Here is a 20,694-nt window from a genome sequence, read left to right on the forward strand (position 1 = left end):
AGAAGAACTGATATTTAAACCATACCTCACAGAAGAGTTGGTTGGGACTTGTGATCTGAATCCCACCAGGTTGGATTGCAAATATCAACATTTTCCTTAGGATTTAAGCAAGACTCAGAATCTCACAATATTCAAAATGTCCAAGATACAATACAAAATGATTCAACCTGCATGTGGATTATGTCCTTCCCCTTCAGTTTGATTGGCAAAGCTAGGCCACATGCCCACTGCTAGACTTGTGACCATTGCCTGTGCACAAACTGGCTGAGACCTCACAGGGCCCATCCCTGGAGCTAGTGCTGAAGTCAGCTTATGCTGAAGCACATGGCCTCGTGGAGGAAGAGTGGCTACTCCAGGCGCAAGCAAACAAAGACCAGCTCCTCCTTTTAGACTTCATTGCTAAGAGTCGGGCACGACTGAACGGCTTCACTTTCCCTTTTCACTTTCATGCATTGCAGAAGGAAATGGCAACCCACTCCAGTATTCTTGCCTGGAGAATCCCAGGGACGGGGGAGCCTGGTGGGCTGCCGTCTATGGGGTCGCACAGAGTTGGACACGACTGAAACGACTTAGCAGCAGCAACAGCAGAGCTTATCTAACTGCGTTCTCAGATTTTAAGGGCCTTTTCTTTAATAAGGTACAGAGAGGATTGAGAAGAGATGATCTCTCCTAGGACTCATTACAAATTTTATTAGGCCCTTTATATGTTTTCCCTTTGTGTATGATTTTTTATTTTTTAGCAGATGGGTAAACATGCCTCGAGGCTAACCATCACTTTAGCTCTGAGTTAAATAACCAGTTGAAGAATACAGATGTAATGAGCTACACCTTAGCCTTTGTAACTGAAGATGCCTGACCAATAATTACCATCTAGCTAGCGGGTCCCCACCAGCTGCCCAGGCTGGTCCGTGATTTGCAGCTGTGTGGAGTTTGGCATAGTGTGCACCTGCCATCCTCTCTTCAGAAAAGAGATACTCCAGGTGCTCGTCGATGCTCCCTAGGCTTATCAGCCGCTGTGATTTCTCTGGGTCCCCAGTGGTGCTGTATCATTGAAGTTTTGCTTTAGTGTGTCTTCAAAGTGTTTCCTTTCCATATTCTGCTTGAGTTATCTCTGTGCAGCTCATCACACAGCAGCTACTTGAGAATGCAAAGCAGAGCATCTCAGACAGCATGCTTGAGAGAGAGGCTCCTGAAAGTGGTGAAGCCGATTAATATTACACATTCTTAAAGCCTTAAGTGTGTCAGATTTTGAATTGGGCAAACATTTTTCATCTGAAAAATATCTAGAAGAAGGTAGTTTTAAATTGTAAACAAACCTGCCGCATTAAAATGGCAGGATCAGATTGTGAGGGACTAAGTTGGATTCTACTTGAAGAGGTGTGCAGTAATGTGATTTATAAAATATATATATATATATTGATCATGCAGATGACCAAAATATGTTTCTCACTTATATTTGGTCTTTGTGAATAATTCCTGGCTCATAGCTCCAAAACCCCGTGGAATTTCCCAAGTGTTGAGTGATGGAGGTGTATTTGGCTATGTTAATGAAATGACTTTTTGAAAAGCACCTGAGGACAGGGTCTGGTTGCACACAGAACCCCCCGTGTGATTAGAGGGGGTGGGAACTTTTAATTTCACCACCTGACCTCTGCAGTGGGGATAGGGGTGGAGATTGAATCAGTCCCCAGAGCTCAGTGATTTAAGAAATCATGCCTATGTAATGAAGCCGCCATAAAAACCCAAAAGGTTTGGGCTCAAAGAGCTTCCATGCTGGGAAACCAGAATGTTTCCATGTGCCGCTGTGCTGAGCCCTGAGTTCCATGAGAACACAAGTCCCTTTTAGGACTTCGCCCTTTGTATCTCTTCATCTAGTTGTTGATTCATATTCTTTATGATAAATTGATAATACAGTAAGTAAACAGAGTTTCCTAACTTCTGTGAGCCATTCTAGCAAATGCATCAAACCCAAAGAGGGAGTCCTGGGAACCTCTAATTGATAGCCAGTTGCTCAGAACCACAGGTCACAAATTGGGGTTTCAGTTGGTGTCTGAAGCAGAGATGGTTTTGTAGGACTGAACCCTTTACCTGTGAAGCCTGATTCCATCTCTGGGTAGATAGTGTCAGAATTCAGTTGAATTCTCAGACATGCTGATGGCGTCCAGGAATTAATTGCTTGTTGGTGTGGGGAAGCCTACACACACCACACAGACACACACAGACACCCTTGAACTGGGTCCAGGAACCTAATGTAAGGTGACTGAGAAGAGCCCAGAGTAAGAATTTGCCCCCGAATACCTGTACATTACCTTTATATTATTGGACCAATGGGAAGAGGAGTTTGTGTGGGTCGTGGAAGGATTTCAACAGAGAGTATAATCCTACTTATAATCCTCCCTTCGCTGGCAGTGCCTGTTTGTGATGTGGAGCAAGTTACAGGGTCGCTTTATATGCTGACAGTCATTTCTTGAGCTCTGACTGTGTGCTGGGCATTGCTGTAAGCATTTTTACAGATGTTAACTCATTTAATTCTCACAACAGCCCTATGAAGTATAAACTATTATTGCCTCCATATTACAGAAAAGGAAACTGAGGCCCAGAAAGATTATTTTCCCAAGGTCATATATAACTAATAACAATAGAGCTCCTGCTTCTGGGGGCTTCCCAGGTGCTGCTAGTTGTAAAGAACCCACCTGCCAATGCAGGAGACATAAGAGGCGTGGGTTTGATACCTGGGTTGGGAAGATCCTCTGGAGGAAGGTGCAGCAAGCCACTCCAGTATTCTTGCATGGAGAATCCCTTGGACAGAGGAGCCTGGCAGGCTGTAGTCCATAGGGTCGCAAAAGGTTGGACATGACTAAAATGACTTAGCATGCACGCACATATTGCCTCTAGTTTATTTGTAAAAGACACATTAAAAATATGTGCCATAACTATTTTATAGGGTAGGAAGCTGAAGATGAAATAAAAGTACTTTTAATAAGGAAATAGTTCTCTGCAAAAGAAAACATAGTCAAGAGCCCAAAACCAATGTTGGCAATTACCATGAGAAGCCTTTCTCTGTGCCATTTAGAATCATAGGCTCAGAAGGTTAGAAGGCTCTCCAAGGCTTTGGTCTAAGAGGACTTTATCTAAAACAGTAGTTCTCAGATTTTTTTATTTCATGGATCTATAAAATACACACTTGCATGCACACAGGTATGCCAACCCAAACTGTCAATCTATTTTCACTGTAAAGAAGGGGCCTTAACACCAAGAACATTGGAGAGATGTTTCTTAACAAAGAACAGTATTTCCCAAGAACAAAACAGATAGGCATCTTACCTTGGCCAGTGGAATTATTGGTCTGGAGAGTAGTTGGGGAGTGTCTTCATCTAGACTGGTAGGTTTAGATCCATTTGTGGGGGTAAAAATTACCTTGAGGTAGAGTGAACTCCCAGGTGTTTGCATCAGTCATATCAGGTGGAAGCACACTCAGGAAATACCAGTTGAGGTATAGTTTACCTTGCTTCTTAGTGAAGCTTTTACTGTGTTTGCTTTGGCACCCTCAGAAGGGGCCCTTACCTAGTCAGGCTCTCTCTGTTTCTCATCTTCCATGTGAGATTGGAAACTCTTGAGTTCACAGGTCTCATTTGTGCTGAACAATGTTATATGTTCAGTTCTCATTGTGCTAAACAATGTTATATGTTTCTTCAAAAAGGAAGAAACATATAAAAGTATCATCTTAACCAGTTTTGGTTAAAATGTGATAAAGTTAAAAAAAAAAAAAAGGCAAAAAAAACTACTGAGATTTCACTGGTGGTCCAGTGGCTAAGACTCCTCGATCTCAGTGCAGAGGGCCTGGATTCGATCCCTTGTCAGGGAACTAGATCCCACAGGCTGTAACTAAAAGATCCTGTGTGCCACAACTCAGAGCCAGGGCAGCTAAATAAAGAAATATTTTTAAAAACTACTATTTTAGCCATTTCAGTAGTGTTAAGGATATTCACCTCGTTGTGAAACAGAACTTTTTCATCCTGCAAATCTAAAACCCCCTACATACCCTTTTCCTCCTCTCCTCAGTCCCTGGTAACCACCATTATACTTTCTATTTCGAGGAATTTGACTCTCTGAATATCCTCCGTACCTCATGTAAGTGAAATCATACTGTATTTGTCTTTTGGTGACTGGCATATTTCATTTAGCACAATGTTCTTAAGGCCTATCCATGTTGTATTATGTGTCGGAATTCCTTTTCTAAGGCTGAATCTATGCCATTGTACATGTATCAGTGTTTATTCACCCATTGATGGGCATTCCTCTGATGATTGCTGATGTTGAGCATCTTTTCAGTGCATATTGGCCATTTGTACATCATCTTTGGAGAAATGCCTATTCAAGTCCTTTGGGTTATTTGATTTATATTTAATTGTTTAATTGGGTTGTTTGCTTGTTGTTTTTTTTTTTTTTTTTTTTGGTGTTGAGTTGTAGAAGTTGTGTATACGTTTTGGTTATTATTTGAAAATATTTTTCCTATTCTATAGGCTGCCTTTCACTCTGTTGATTGTATCCTTTGATGCACAAAGGTTTTTAAGTTTTATGTAGTCTTCTGTATTTTTGCTTTTGTTGCCTGTGTTTTTGGTATAATATCCAAGACATCGTTGCTAAGTCCAATGTCATGAAGATTTTCCCCTCTGTTTTCTTTAGGACTTGTATATTTTTAGGTTAGGTCTTTAATCCATTTTGGGTTAATTTTTATATATGGTGTAAGGGTCCAATCATTCCTTTACATGTGGATATTAATTTTCTAAAAACATTTGTTGAAGAGACAGTTCTTTCTTCACTGAGTGGTCTTGGCACCCTTGCTGAAGTTCATTTCACCATATACACAAGAATTTATTTCGGGTGTTTCTGTTCTATTCCACTGGTGTATTTGTCTTTATGCCAGTACCATACTGTTTTGATTACTGTAGCTTTGTGGTAGGTTTGGAAATGAGAACATGAGTGTGTTCTTCCAGTGGTGTTCTTTTTCAAAATTATTTTGACTCTTTGGAGTCCCTTGAGATCCTATGTGAATTTTAGGATATATTTTCCTATTTCTGCAAAAAAAAAAAAAAAAAGCCACTGAAATTTTAATAGGGATTTCATTGAATCAGTAGATTATTTGGGGTAAATTGACATCTTAACATATTAAGTTTTCCAGTCTGTGAACATGAGATGTCTTTTCATGTATTTGTGATTTCTTTCAGCAGTGTTTTGTAGTTTTCAGTATACAAGTCTTTTACTTCCTTGGTGAGGTTTACTCCCAAGTATGTATTCTTTTTATTTTATTCTATTATAAATGAAATTGTTTTCTTACTTTCCTTTTCATATTTCATTGTTAGTGTATAGGAACATACTGAGTTTTATATATTGATCTTGTATACTGCAACTTTGCTGAATTTATTAGTTTTAACTGTATGTGTGTTATCTCTAGAGTTTTCTACATATAAGATCATGTCATCTATGAACAGAGGTAATTTTTTCAATTTTCATCACTGAGTATGATGTTAGCCCTGCCTGGGCTTTTCATAAATGGGTTTGGGGGGCCCCAGAATTCTGCAGTCATCCAGACCTCAGGATTTTGGCGTTTTTAACAGATAGATTATTATCTCCAATACATTTTTCTTCTTTCGAACTTCAGCCTTAGAAGATAAAGCCTTATCTGCAGTTCTAGAGACATTCTGCATCATCTTCACGTATGAACACAAAGTGAGGATTCCTTTATTTCTTAAAACTGCTTAATGACATCAACACCTTAATGTGTCCTGCCACACTTCCCACTAAATTCTGAGATATTTTCTTTACTGGCAGACTTAGGCTGGCCTCTTAGAATAAATAATGCATTAAGTGGTCCCTCAGAAGACTGTTAATTGGTCTCTTGGAATATGTAATGTCTGCTGTTTAGCTTCTGCCAATATTAGATAAGATTTTTTTTTAACTGATAGTTCCTTCAAAGTGGTTTAAAGTGAAAGAAAGTGAAGTCGCTCAGTCGTGTCTGACTCTTTGCAACCCCATGGACTGTAACTTACCAGGCTCATCTGTCCATGGGATTTTCCAGGCAATAGTACCGGAGTGGATTGCCATTTCCTTCTCTAGCAGATCTTCCCGACCCAGGGATCGAACCCAGGTCTCCTGCATTGTAGACAGACCCTTTACCGTCTGAGCCAGCAGGGAAGTCAAAGTGGTTTAGTTCTTATTCATCCTGATAAGTTCTTATGTGAGTGATAGGTATACTAATAATGTATATGTTTTGATAAATGGGCTGTAGTAGAATTGGGTTGTTTGATGGGGACTTTACCTTTGACTGTAGGCTGTTAGTGACCAGTAACTTAAAAATAACAAACTGTAAGTTTTCTGAGGTGTCAGACTCAGAAAGCACATATTCAGAAATGAAAGGTTTAACTTGAGAAAAATTACCATTCTGGTTATTCATATGTATTAAAAGCTGCAGATAATGAGTAGCTTTAAATACATATGAATAACTAATTCTGGCCTGCCGGAATCTTGTTTTGTTATACCTCACTGAGGTTATAACTTGATGGGTATGGACAACGTTCAGCACAGTTAGCACAGGCAACATGGGAAGGATACAGGGGAAAAAACTGATGAAGTCAGTAAAGCTTATTTTTTGTTCTCATATTGTTTTGTAGGGACCTTTAAGCCTCAAATCTTCCTTCTCCAGGGCTTCAAGCAGTGATTCATACTTTCCTTTCACTCTGTAGTTGCTTCCTCCTTGCATTTCAGTTGTGCAGTATCCTGCCCCTTCGCACCAGCTTTCCACTTCCTGCTGTGGTAAATTAATCTACACTTAATTAATAGCAGTTGATTGGCTTTATGTGTTTCCCTTATAAGATTCTCTATTTGCCATTAACGGGAGTGTCAGTGCCTTCATCTAAATGGTGGGACCCACCGGCAGGCCAGGATATATTTAAAATAGGAGAAGTGGCTGGGACTTGTGAGATTTAAACTCCATGAAGTTGGTTGCCTGGGTGTGCACTGGCCTTCTATTCTCTTGTGCCAGCTCACTATAGTTGAGTTCCCAGAAGTACTTCTGCTTTATTCTTTGCGAGAGATGAGGGTTCATGCACAGTTCATGTCTTTGAAATGCCTTCTCTGCCTTATTTGAAAGAAGGCCCCCTTTATATTTTTGCCACGCAGCACATTCTGTTGGACCTGTAAGGATTCAATGGGCCTACCCCCATTGGAGAGTGTGAGCTGAGACTGAGTCTGCTTCTTTAATTCAGTGGCATTTTATGGTGCTCTGGGTTTGTTTTAACATCTTAATTGGACTTTTACTATCCTTACTCTGTGTTACTATTAAACACAATTTTTAAAAAACCTAAGAAAAAGAGATAATAAATAATAAAACTCTCATTTATTTTGGAAAGGTAGTGATTTTTCTTATTTTTTATGAAAGTATCCTCTGTTTTCTTATTTAATAATATTTTGGTATGACGGGCTTCTTGGATGAAACTATTGGTAAAGTCAAGGCCAGACAGTCAGTTACTGTAAGCCTGCTCAATTAGCCAGCCCAACTCTAAGCCCTGTGGAAGCAAAAATAACTTTTGGGGAATGAGTGCCAAGGTAGCCAAGTCAGCCAGTACTTTGTTTAGAGTCAGCCACTTTCAGAATGCAGTTACACGGCCACCTCATTTGCATCAGAACACCTCAGAACAGTCTTCGGAGTAGGTATTATTGCTCCTCAGGTTTACAGACTTAAGACACTGAGGCTTATAACGTACCTGATGTACCTGGAGCCGACCCAGCCAACGGCCTTCCCCATCCCGGCGCACACCCGCACTGTCACACTCGTGCTCCTTCAGAGAAGTGGCTTGGGTGTTGAGAGAATTACTTCGCTGCCCAGTAAACTGGAATAATGTTAGGAGCTGTCCATGAAGGAAATGAAGCTATCTTGAGAGTTGGAAGAATCTGCTCACAGAATTCCCTTCTATTGACAATTTTCGGTAGTGGCCTCTGGGGAAGCAGAGTAGAAATTACCTTGGTGCCTTGGCTGATATGAAATTTCAAATGATTGACATGACCGACTGAGGCTTCTGCAGTAAGCCAAAGAGGTCTGTACTTTGCTGGTCATAAGCTTGTAGGAAAAAGTATGTGAGGCGCTTCCTTTTGCAATGCTTAGTGCTACTAGGATATAATTCCTTAGGTTCTCCATATGCCATAAGTACCATCAGACTGCCTGTCCCCGAATCCTATTTTCTAATAAAGATATAGTAAATCATATATGCTCTGTGCTTATCTTCTGTCATCTTGCTGATGCCTGACTTTTTAAAATTGAAAGTTTCCTCAGTGCTGTATCCTTTTGGAAAACAGATAACACGTGATTTTTTTCCTCCCAAAAGGTACAAACGTTAGTGGCTCTCTTTTTTCCCCACCTTTACTCCCCTCCACCCCAGTTTGCCGCTACAGGGCATGTGATGAGAGAGGGAGATTGTGCTTCCGTAGTTTTTTCCAGTCTTGATGGCATATTATAGGCACTCTTCTACCCCTTTTCTCTTTCATATACTATATTTTAAAGTGTTATATACATAGGCCTGCCTCTTTAAAAAAAAACAAAACGAAAAACGACTGGTAGTTTCAGTTATATGGCCAGTTTATAATTTATAACTTGTTCTCAATTAAAGCCTGAGTGTTTTCTTTGTAGCTTCTAGTCTTCTCCTGTTGTGTGTATGTAACAAACACCACTTTGTATTTGGCCCTTCTCTTTGGACATTTGTCTTCTTTGCTCTTAAAATAAAGTGCTCAAAAGCTGTCTCTCCATTCATGCAAAATATGAAGGGCCTCAATCCTGACGGATGTGCCCTGGCATATCATCGGGAAAGCACCGGATTAAATATACTACCATCCTTTTTTAAGAAACAAGACATCAGCAAGATGGGGTTTCCTTTCCTTAGAGCAGCCACTGAAATCACCATCTCATCCGATGATCCATGTCTAAATTCTAGTCAGATTTATTTTCTATTCACAGAAATTGTTCCTTTTTCTTCCTCTGCAGGCAGTTCCTAATGTATATATGTGTCTCCCATGCAAATGGCGATGTGTGGAAAGCCCTCCTCAGCCATGCGGGGAAAGTGGGAGGAGGGAGATTCCCAATTTCCCTGCCTGGGCTGCAGCTGGGAAAGCAGGTCTTGGCATTTCAAGTTGAAACTTTGAATGAATTTTCTCAGAATAATGCATTTGAGAGTTAACTTCCATAGTGGTATCACTGGTATTCTGGTATGATACCAGGGATTCATGATGGGCTCAACAATATGCCAGAGCACATCTGTCAGGACAGAGGCCCATCCTATTTTGCATGAATGAAAACACAACTTTTGAGCATTTTATTTCAAGAGCAAAGAAGACAAATGTCTAGAGGAGGGGCCAAATACAAAGCAGTACGTTTGTGAATATTGTATTGATTCTGTGTGGCCAAATTTTGCTTCCTCAAACATCGCATGGACTGGGAGTAACCTTCATCTGACGGCAGTCAGAGGAACAGAAATATTTGTTGTGCTACTATTTTTTCCTGTGACTACAGTGAAACTCAGAAAGGCATAGGGTGAGCTCCTTGCCACCTGGATAAATCAGAGTTAGTGAGGAAGAAGCAGAATTGCAAAAAAAAAAAAGAAAAGAAAAGATTTTTCTTTCCCAATAAATAAGTTTCATAAAGAGAGAAAACATTAGACTAAGCAAGAACACTTCAACAGATGCACTATAAGTGGCCTTGTGCCCCCTAAAGACAAATATCCTCTGGAAATTTTTGTGAGCAGAATTCTGATGAAATTTTTTTGGGAAGCTACAGAGTTTGCCACCTGAGTCTAAAGGCTGTTTTCTTGAGGCCCAGTCCAGAGGACTATGCAAGCCATGTCTGTGACTAACACTGCCTCAAAAAACTGCTCCACCTTGACTGGGTGTGTCAAAGGGGGCGGGAGGGTGCGCTACAGGGTACTACTAGATATGATGGTAAATGGCAGAGAGGAAAGGTGTCTCATAACTTGTCTAATTTGTAAATGGTTCATATCTCAAGGTCTTCTTTGCTATCAGAGAGTATATTGTTTGCTTTTTTGTCTTTAAATATTTTTTTCATGGAATTTTTCAGGCATACGCAAAAATAAAGGGACTAGTTATAATGAACTCATGTCCCCATCAATCAGCTTCAAAATTTTTGAACATTTTGACAATTGTGTTTCATTTATCTTCCTGCCACATTTTCCCCCTAGAATATTTTAAAGCAAATTCCATACATCATAATATTTAACCTGTAAATACTTCAGAGATGTCTCTAACATATAAAGACTGAAAAAATACAGCCATAATGCCATTGTCACATCAAACTAATAATTACTTAGTATTATCTAATACTTAGTCTGTATTTAAATTTCTCCAATTTTGGACTTAGGGTTTAGGGAAGGGTGGCTGGGGGAGAGGACTGCAAAGGGGCATGAAACTTCTGGGGTGATGGACATGTTTATTATTTTGGTTGTGGTGATTTCACAAGTACATACCATATGTCAGAATTTATCAAGTTGTACCTTTTAAATATGTGCAGTTCATTGTATGTCAATTCTACTTCAATGAAATTTTTTTTTAATAGAGTGGTACAGCTAGAGACAAACAGCATTTTAAACATTTCCCCCAGTTTTCTCAAAAATACATTTTTATATTTGGCTTGTTCAAATTAGGCTCTAAAGAAGAACCACATGTTGCATTTGGTTGATATGTTTCTAGGTTTCTTATAACCTATAGCAGATCTACCCACCCGCTTTTTTCCTATTGTTGTCTATTTGTTAAAGACTCCAGACCATTGATCCTATAACATCTGCCACACTCTGACTTGTTGCTTTGGCTAACTGCAGCCTTGCAGCATGTTCCTGTCACACATTGCTTATGATCTGGTGCCAGATCCAAAGGCTTTGGTGGACTCAGGTTCAGCTATTTTAGCAAGAGTACAGTAATAGGTGATATTCCTATGAACTTCTTACTGCATTCTATCAGGAAAGCATATAATGTCTGGTTGTCCTATTTTTGATGTAAAATTGGTCAGTGGAGTCAGATGCTGTCAGCCTTATGCATTCATTGTAAAGTTTCCTGTCAGCTTTCACCTAGTAGTTGACAGAGCTACTGGCTAGATCTATTATTTCATTAGAGGTATGTGCATGTGTGTGTCTGTACGTGGGTGTCTGTGCACAATGTATTAAGATGTAATCTACGTACAATAAACTGCATGTATTTAAAGGGCACAGTTCAGGAAGTCTGACATATGTATACATTTTTGATGATTGCCCAGCTGCTCTAGAGACATAGTGCTTTGGAGGCACACTGTAGGGACAAACCATAATTCCTGGTGGTCAGATATTTAAAGGGTAAATTCATTCTTTCAGCAGTAGAAATAGACTTTCCATGTGGCTATGGAGTAGAAGGGCTTCCCCAGGGGCTCAGCAGTAAAGAATCCACCTGCAATGCAAGAAACTCGGGTTCCACTCCTGGGTTGGAAAGATACCCTGGATAAGGGCATGGCAACCCACTCTAGTATTCTTGTCTAGAGAAGCCCGTAGATAGAGGAACCTGGCAGGCTGCAGTCCATACGGTTGTAAAGAGTTGGACACAACTGAGACTCACAGCACATGGAGCAGAAGAGGAAGCCTTTAGTTTGGATTTTGCTTGAACACTAGCTTGTCGGGGAGATCAAACTGAAAGCATCATCAGGTTTGATCTGGAAGCAGCATAAACTACTAAGCCCAGAAGCAGACGTGTTCAGTCCTTGCAGCCAGTTTAGTTATCTCCTCTCCTGTGTGCCACTTCGCACAGAGTCAGAGATAACATTTGTGTGAGTGGGTGTGTGGGTGGGTGGGTGTGTGTGCTCCCACTGTATTCAGAATTTCTCTGAATTTGGTATGAACAGTCTTCCTTGTGCCCAGTCTACTATCCTCCTGGGTTCAGTTCTAGGCACAGATCTCTTTGGCAAGAGTATTAGGTTAATGAATAAAAAAACAGATCCCTTCAAGGGCAGCTACTTAGCTTTGTTCCACAGATGGCATATCCTTAACCCCCTGTCTGTCATCTTATATGTCCTGATCATCAGGAGACTTGGATGAAACAGTGTGTATAGCTCAATGTATGATTATCCCTGCTACCAAATGTTCAGAAGCTTCATCCTGCAAGTAGCATTAACAGTAGCGTACCATAATGTGGGTATCAGAATGTGAAGATGCAACCCGAGACCAAGCCTCTGCAAGGAAATGGACAGATGTTATATGCAAGGGTATTTGTGGGGCTCTGTGAATGTAGTAAAAATTACTGAGTTGTGTGCTTTAAATGAGTGAATTTTACAGTATGTCAACTATAGCTCAATAAAATGGCTTTTTCTAAAGTGTGAGGTTAAAATACATTAATTAATAGAAATGATACTTGATGTTCCGGGAACAGATGAAATCACCAAGAAGACAGCTGAGGATAGAACCTTAAGGAGGAAGTTCACATTTCAAGGAACACACATGAAAACAAAAAAGGTGTATTTACAGATGCAGGAAGAAACCCAGAAGAGGGCAGTCACCTAAAATGCAGAAGTGAGTGAGTGTTCAGCGTCGGGCAAAATAGATGTGGATGGGGACTGAGAAAAAGCCGATGGACTCAGCTCTGAGGAAACTGCAAAGGCCTTTGAGAAAACAGTTTCTGTGAAATAAATGTGTGAAGGAGTGAGTTGTGGGAAACATGAAGCTGCACATTCCTCTTGCCAGAAATAAAGCAGGCAGGAGAAAGAGCCTAAAAACGTCAAGGAGAGTCCAGAAGCAGGGCAGACTTGGGCCTGTGTGTCTTTTAGACAGGAGAGACTTGGGCACGTTTGAACCTGGAGAGGAAGGAGGCGAACAGAAGAGCAGAGACTGAAGGTACAGAGGGCTTCGCCCAGTGCTGGCTCTTCATACAGTTAGATCAGTTGGTACTTGGCACAGAGCGGAGCATCTGTACAGTGCTGGAGGTTCTGTACTTTGTCATCTCCCAGTGCTGTGGCAAGTCAGGCTCTTGTGCTGGCTGGCTCTCTAGATGAACTCTCCTCCTTTATCATCAAAGAGAGCAGATCCTAATGCAAGTGAGACATCATCACGTGGACATAACCTTGAATCTGCTATAACCCGTGATTACACAGACTCATTCTTGAACATCAGCACTCGGTTACTGATGAGTGATGGCCCACCTTGCAAGCCTCCGACACACCCAGCACATCCGCATACCATCACCTGTGGCCAAGAGCCACTGCTCAAGTGGCTGGTTTACTCTCAGGTCGAAGAGCTCAGGAACACATTGACTTAGAGCTTCCAAACCCATCTCAGAGAATTCAGCCTCTGGGGGGAAGTCTCTGAGGGACGGCCTGACCTACAGGTTATCTCTCACCCACCCAACCACAAGCACCCACATTCAGGAAGAATGGTAATGGAGGGGACAAGGGAAAGTGCAGCAGGTGTGAGGACTCTCCACCCCTTTAGCCATCATTCCCCCAGCGCCCAGCCAGTCTCCACACTGCACTTTGTTGTTGTTTAGTCCCTAACTCGTATGCAACTCTCTGCGACCCCATGGACTGCAGCAGGCCAGGCTCCTTTGTCCTCCAGTATCTTCTGGACTTTGCTCAAATCCATGTCCACTGAGGTAGTGATGCTATCTAACCATCTCATCCTCTGCTGCCCCTTTCTTCTTCTGCCTTTGTCTTTTCCAATGAGTCAGCTCTTCACATCAAGTGGCCAAAGTATTGGAGCTTCAGCAACAATCCTTCCAATGAGTATTCAGGGTTGATTTCCTTTAGGGTTGACCAGTTTGATCTCCTTACAGTCCAAGGGACTCTCAAGAATCTTCTCCAGCACCACAATTCAAAAGCATTAGTTCGTAGCACTCAGCCATCTTCATGGTCCAGCTCTCACATCCGAATATGACTACTGGATAAACCATAGCTTTGACTGTAGGGACCTTTGTTGGCAGAGTGATGTCTCTGGTTTTTAATACACTATCTAGGTTTGTTAGGACTTCCGTGGTGGCTCAGACAGTAAAGCGTCTGCCTACAATGCGGGAAACCTGGGTTCAGTCCCTGTGTTGGGAAGATCTCCTGGAGAAGGAAATGGCAACCCACTCCAATATTCTTGCCTGGGAAATCCCATGGACAGAGGAGCCTGGTGGGCTATGGTCCATGGGGTTGCAAAGAGTCAGACACGACTGAGCAACTTCACTTCACTGGGTTTGTTATAGTTTTCCTTCCAAGGAGCAAACATCTTTTAATTTCCTGCTACCGTCACCATCCACAATGATTTTGGAACTCAAGAAAAAAAAAATCTGTCACTGCTTCCACTTTTTTCCCGTCTATTTGCTATGAAGTGATGGGACTGGATACCACGATCTTAGATTTTTTAATGTTGAGTCTCAAGCCAACACTGCACTTAGCCAGAAGCTAACCTCACCCTTCTCAGTCTTTGTCCCTAGTTTTTGTTTTTTGTTATTTTGTATATATTTCGTTTTATTTTTATTTTAGCCATAATTCACAAATTCAAAAGGCCAGTTTCATTGTACTTAAAATACAACCTTTTAAAGCCCCATATAATACTCTAAAATGTAGCATTCTTCCCTTTTGGGTTATTAACTGTATCTTATTATTTATTTTTATTTTTTGCCTGTGCCACACAGTATATGGGATCTTAGTTCCCTGACCAGGAATCAAACCTGTGCCCCCTACACTGGAACCACAGAGTCTTAACTAGACCATCAGCAAAGTCCTACTAACTGTATCTTAATGTGATGTCTACTTTGTTTTAAAAAAATTCTTTTTCTTGATTTTATATTGATATTAAATTATATTTTCCAATATCTCTCAGAAACCGTTAGCTGAAAATAAAATTCATTTTTAACGCTAGTTATTTGTAAAAACATGTTCACTGTGTTTTTAAGCATCCTTTGCAGGTTTTGTAGGACGTCATGTAGGGTATGTGCAGTAAGTTGAAGGGTTAAAATACCCTGCTCTGTCGCATATGGCAGTGAGCAGAATCGCAGATGTTGATGATACCACGTAATTAGTATTCTTTTATGTAAATGAAGGCTGTCAGCATGTTACCATAGTGTCTACTCTCTCTGAAGCTGGAATTTATGCCACTTGGTCTCACCAAGACCAAGCAGGATTTTTCCACTATCCATAGTTAAGAACTGAGAAGAAATCAAGATGATGAGAGAGAAGAAATGGAAATCTCCCTAAAGTGGATTCTTTTAAATTTTTCCTATTTTATTTTTGTTGATTTTTCTCCCCAGAAATTTTATTTCTGGTGATGAGATGCTGTTACCCATTTCAGATTGGCTAAGAAATCTGCTCATTGAGAACAGGAATGTTCCAATTAAAAGACAAATCATATTTTCAAGCTATAAATTTTTGAAAGATTTTGTAACGTTCAGTCATCTCTCTCAAACAGGGACCTTTTAAAATAATCTAGAAGTTTCTCATCAGAACAAAAGGCTCACACTAAATAGATTTCATTAGCTTCTTTTACTATTTGGTGACATTAACTATAGTAGAATCCTTTAAATATTAATTATGGTTTTTAGCTCGAGCTGATTCAGATTTTTAAATATAAAACTATAGCACTTGAAGAAGCAAAAGCCAGTGTTTTGTCAGCTTTGCTTTCCCTATATGCAGATCAATCCAAGGTGTCCTGGACATTGATTTACAGTTACTGATCTATTTGATGATGGAGAACTATTAAGGCTCATCTTGTTAATTCCCAGTTACACTGGGAAACATGGTGCCTGCACACTGGATGATATATTTTTTAATTGGAAATGTCAGGACTTTATTACCTGATTATGAAGGAAAAGGGGTATACATCAGAAAAATGTAAAAGAAATTTCCTCTTTGTGCCTATGAGCGTGAGGCCTTGTTCCTGAAGTGGTCAGAGGTTGTATGAGGGGTGGTCCATGGAAGCACATGGTCTTCCTTTTGGTGTTTTTTGTTTGTTTTTTTGTACACTGCAAACACTTAAATGATTACTGTTGAGCATACATTTTGGAAATTTTTTTTACTTCAAACTGCAACAAATTAAATAAATGTTTATATATGCAAAGAAAATACAGCCAAAATTTCCTGAACTGAGTATACCCAAGATTGTGTTCTCTTTATTCTCTATTGTGTATTGGCTTTTGTGTCACTTTTGAGTGATTTCCATTTCATGCCTCAGATATGTCTTTCCTGTAGAGAAGCTAGTCTGCCTAGGTTAAATCAGTGTAGTAAGGTACAGAGTAGCTTCGTGTCTTCCTGAATGGATTTACTCTGCCATATGGCAGGTTAGTGAATCGCCATGACAGATTTGTAACGGGAAAAAGGCTGTGCAGGAAAGGATGTGCGTGCCCAGCAGATTTATGGATCAGAAAATGAAATCGGAAAAAAGAATTTCCAGAGTGCCCTTTCCATTTGACAGCATTCCATGCAGAGGGTGTGGAATGTTTTTTTAGTGTTTTTCTTTTTGTTGTTGTTGTTGTTCCAACATGTTTTGCTTTGTTTTTTGTTTTTCTAGACAGAAGCTGATTTTATAAGGTACCAGTGTTCTGGGTGTTGGGTTGCTATATTCCTGTTCACAGATATACTCTCTTTTTATAGAATTTGAAGCTGTGCTGTGTTTCATGTGATAAGATCTCTGTAGCAATTAAATTTCTAAAGACACATCAAGGTTCCTCTTGGCTAAAGTGGGGATTTGTCCGGTTTTGAGTTATAAGAAGAGGCTATTCAGCCATGATTCAGTGAGTACTGAATGTTCTGGAGGGAGAAAACAGAAAAGCCAAGTGAGCTAAAGATAGTATGTCCTGGCGTATTTAAATCTTTGCTATCTAATACTGCAGCCACCAGTCGCATGTGGCCATTTAAATTAAAATTAATTAAAAGTAAGCCCCTCCGTCTCACTGGCCACATTTCAGGTGCTCAGCAGACACATGTGACAGTCGTGCAGTATTGGGCAATGCAGATAAAGAACGTTTCCATCATCGCAGAAAGTTCTGTTGGACAACGTTTGTCTAAGTGAAAGATCTTGGGAAATAAAATTCTTTCTTTGATTTCTATGAGGTGTTCTTCATCCCTATATAATTTCCTGGATTACATTCTAAGGTTTTAATGTAAAAATGAATCTCCTGTAGAGCCTGTGAAAAATGGAGATTTTAGACCCCTCCCCCAAACTATCAAGTTGGGGGTCATCACCAGAAATCTGTACATATGACAAGTATCCTAAGGAATTTTGTTGCTGGTAGGTGGTTCAGTGACTACGTTTTGAAAAATACCAAGTTAATGACAAACTTGGGAATTACCAATCTTTTGACTTCCCCTTTTCATTCTTTTATTACTGACTTTGTTTTGTGTCCCCAGTAATTGGTTGTAAGCATCATGTGTATCCAACTTAAACTCTTGATTGGTAATAAGGAACAAAAAGAAAATTCATTTACTCACATCTTATCTTTCTAATATGTCTTTTAATTTGACTATGCCCTACAAAAAGTAAACAGAAATGGTTATTTCAGTACTGTTCTGGGCTATGTGGAGAAGTAATTCTGACAGAATACCTTTGACCACTAAAGAGATGAGCACACCCACAAGTCTTGAAATTATAAAGGTTAAAGAAAAAAAGAAATATAACACTTGATCTCCTCTCTGAAGGAGGTTATATCTAGTTATATGGATAAATACATCCACAGATGCGACTTAAAGGGCACTTAGCAACAAGTCAATAGTTAGTAAAATAATATAGTAGAAACTAAATCCTGACAGTACTCAAAGGATGATCTGATTTGATGGAAGGTAAACCAATCCATTCTGAAGGAGATCAGCCCTGGGATTTCTTTGGAAGGAATGATGCTGAAGCTGAAACTCCAGTACTTTGGCCACCTCATATGAAGAGTTGACTCATTGGAAAAGACTCTGATGCTGGGAGGGATTGGGGGCAGGAGGAGAAGGGGACGACTGAGGATGAGATGGCTGGATGGCATCATGGACTCGATGGACGTGAGTCTGAGTGAACTCTGGGAGTTGGTGATGGACAGGGAGGCCTGGCGTGCTGCGATTCATGGGGTCGCAAAGAGTCAGACACGACTGAGCGACTGAACTGAACTGAATCTAGGTTAGTTTCTTTTGTATGATGATTTAAGGATTTCTTATATAGGAATGGGCTGGAATGGGCAATTTGAATATGAGAAGAGTTTCTGGTTGGTCCTGTGGAATATTCGTGAGTTTTAGCAATAGGGCCAAGCCAGAAAGGAAAACCAACTGAAGGAACTACTTAGAGTACTTTGGATTTAGAACTTCTCTTGGGTGACCCCATCATGATAGAACTGTATTTGCTCCCAGAAATGAGAGCAGACAAGAAATGAGGTGAAGGAAGTCCACTTTATAAGAGGAACTCCCTTTAGGGAATTTAAATGCTGGTATTGTTGGGAGGTCAGCTTTCCAAACAATAAAAGGTTTTCTTTTAAAATAGCCTCTTTCCCTTGAAGAAATTGCTTATTAGGCTTCTCTGATGAACAATATTGAAGAAGCAATGTTAGAAAGACCAAAAAAAAAAAAATGCTTAGTGAGTTACCACTGTTTTAAAAATAAAAAGCTTTTCTGCATATGTTATCTGGAAGGTTTGCTCTTTTTTTGGGGTCTCTTAGTTTGATTAAATACTGTAATAACCAGTAGCCACTATATCACCAAATCAGATTTGTCTAGTTCTGTAGTTACTTATTCTTTCAGTAAGGAAGGTAAATGTTTTCCCATCCTTTTTACAAGATGTAAATGTTCTTTACAAACAGACACTTTGGCTTAGTCCCTCAGAGCTACTGTAACAAAAATGCCATAGACTGGTGGCTTATACATAACAGTTCTGGAGGCTGGGAAGTCCAAGATCATAGCACCAGATTCCATATCTGGCAAAGACATTGGTTCACAGACATGTGGCTGGCTTTTCACTTGTGTTCTTACATGGAGGAAGGGGTGAGGGAGCTCTTTAGAAGCACTGATCCCATTCCTGAAGGCTCATCCCATGAAGGTCAACCCATTCATGACTTAAGCATTTTCCAAAGACCTCATCTCCTAATACCATCACCTGGGGGAGGGGGTTAAGATTTTAGCATATGAAATGAGGCACAAACTTGTAGACCACAGAAAACAAATAAAATGTTAGATTGAGGCTCAGTCTACATACTTAGCTAGGATCTTTGGACACAAAATAAAATTACTGTGTACTACAAAGGACTTTCTCTTTCTTACCATTTCTCTCGCGCTCTTTTTTTAACCATATTTTATCTCTACTTTGAAATACAGTGAAATTGACCTAAGATTGCCTTTGTATTTGAGTGTCTTCATCTCTCCTGGTTTGTGATGAGGTCCTGGTGTCACTGGTTTGTGAGCTCTCTCTGTCTCTCCTCGCCTTTCCTCTGCCCTGTCCCTTTTTACATACAGCCAGCATCTTGTCACCATGAGTCAGAGAGGCTTTCACTTCCAGGACATCATCAATTCAGAGATGGCTCAGAATACACGCTTCTTTCCCCTAGTGGCCAGTTGGGTGCATCGTGAAATGAGGGTAATGACATTTCTAAATCAGCCTTACGTAAAAATTAGCTGATACTCAAGAACTAAAACAGCCTTAGAAAATGTAAAGTTACACATTAGTGGTAAGATCTGTCGTTTAGTATTTTATGATTCTTCCTTTTTTTTAAGGAATTGTCTTTCTGTAATTCCCGGTCTATGCCGAAATTGCTTTTTCCTTTTATAAAAATTCCTTCCAAAGGAACCAATTTTGAATTGAAAACTAAAGAATACTGAGTGGAAAATGCCGGTTGCAAGCCTTTTTCTAGAAAAATATTTTGCTGAAAGTTTTTTTTTTCCTCTCTCTCTCTCTCTTTGGGGACCCTTATCGTGCCAGGTTGAAAGAGTGGAGCCTTCCCTAAGACATGGATAGATGCAAACATGTAGGGCGGTTGCGGCTCGCCCAGGACCACTCCATCCTGAACCCGCAGAAGTGGTACTGCCGGGAGTGCGCCACCACTGAGTCGGTGTGGGCTTGTCTCAAGTGCTCGCACGTGGCCTGCGGCCGCTACATCGAAGATCACGCCCTCAAACACTTCGAAGAGACCAGACACCCGCTTGCCATGGAGGTCCGGGATCTCTACGTGTTCTGCTACCTGTGCAAGGACTACGTGCTTAACGACAACCCGGAGGGGGACCTGAAGCTGCTGAGAAGCTCCCTCCTGGCGGTCAGGGGCCAGACGCAGGTCCCGCCGCTGAGGCGTGGGCGGACGCTGCGGTCCATGGCGGCGGGCGAGGACGCCGTCCCGCCGCAGCGCGCTCCTCAGGGACAGCCGCAGATGCTCACGGCTCTGTGGTACCGGCGCCAGCGCCTGCTGGCGAGGACGCTGCGGCTCTGGTTCGAGAAGACCTCGCGGGGCCAGGCCAAGCTGGAGCAGCGGCGGCGGGAAGAGGCGCTGGAGCGCAAGAAGGAGGCGGCGCGGCAGCGGCGGCGCGAGGTGAAGCGACGGCTGCTGGAGGAGCTGGCCAGCGCCCCTCCGCGCAAAAGCGCGCGCCTCCTGCTGCACGCGCCCCGCACCGCACCGCCGCGCGTGCCCGCCGCGCGCGCGCCCGCCGGGCCACCAACCGCCCCGCCCCGCACGCCCCCAATGGCGCCTGGCGTC

General features: G+C 41.2%; 1 protein-coding gene across 1 annotated transcript in view; it reads left to right on the forward strand.

The window, feature by feature from the left end:
- Positions 1-20,694, forward strand: part of USP49 (ubiquitin specific peptidase 49) — a 66,918-nt gene that overhangs the window by 32,689 nt on the left and 13,535 nt on the right. The window contains exon 4 of the mRNA XM_040249709.1: positions 19,929-20,686. Coding sequence (XP_040105643.1) covers positions 19,957-20,686 — 730 coding nt within the window. The 5' untranslated portion in view covers positions 19,929-19,956. The remainder of the gene's footprint in view (positions 1-19,928; positions 20,687-20,694) is intronic.

The sequence above is a fragment of the Oryx dammah genome, unplaced genomic scaffold, assembly GCF_014754425.2.
Source record: "Oryx dammah isolate SB20612 unplaced genomic scaffold, SCBI_Odam_1.1 HiC_scaffold_11, whole genome shotgun sequence".
NCBI lineage: Eukaryota > Metazoa > Chordata > Mammalia > Artiodactyla > Bovidae > Oryx > Oryx dammah.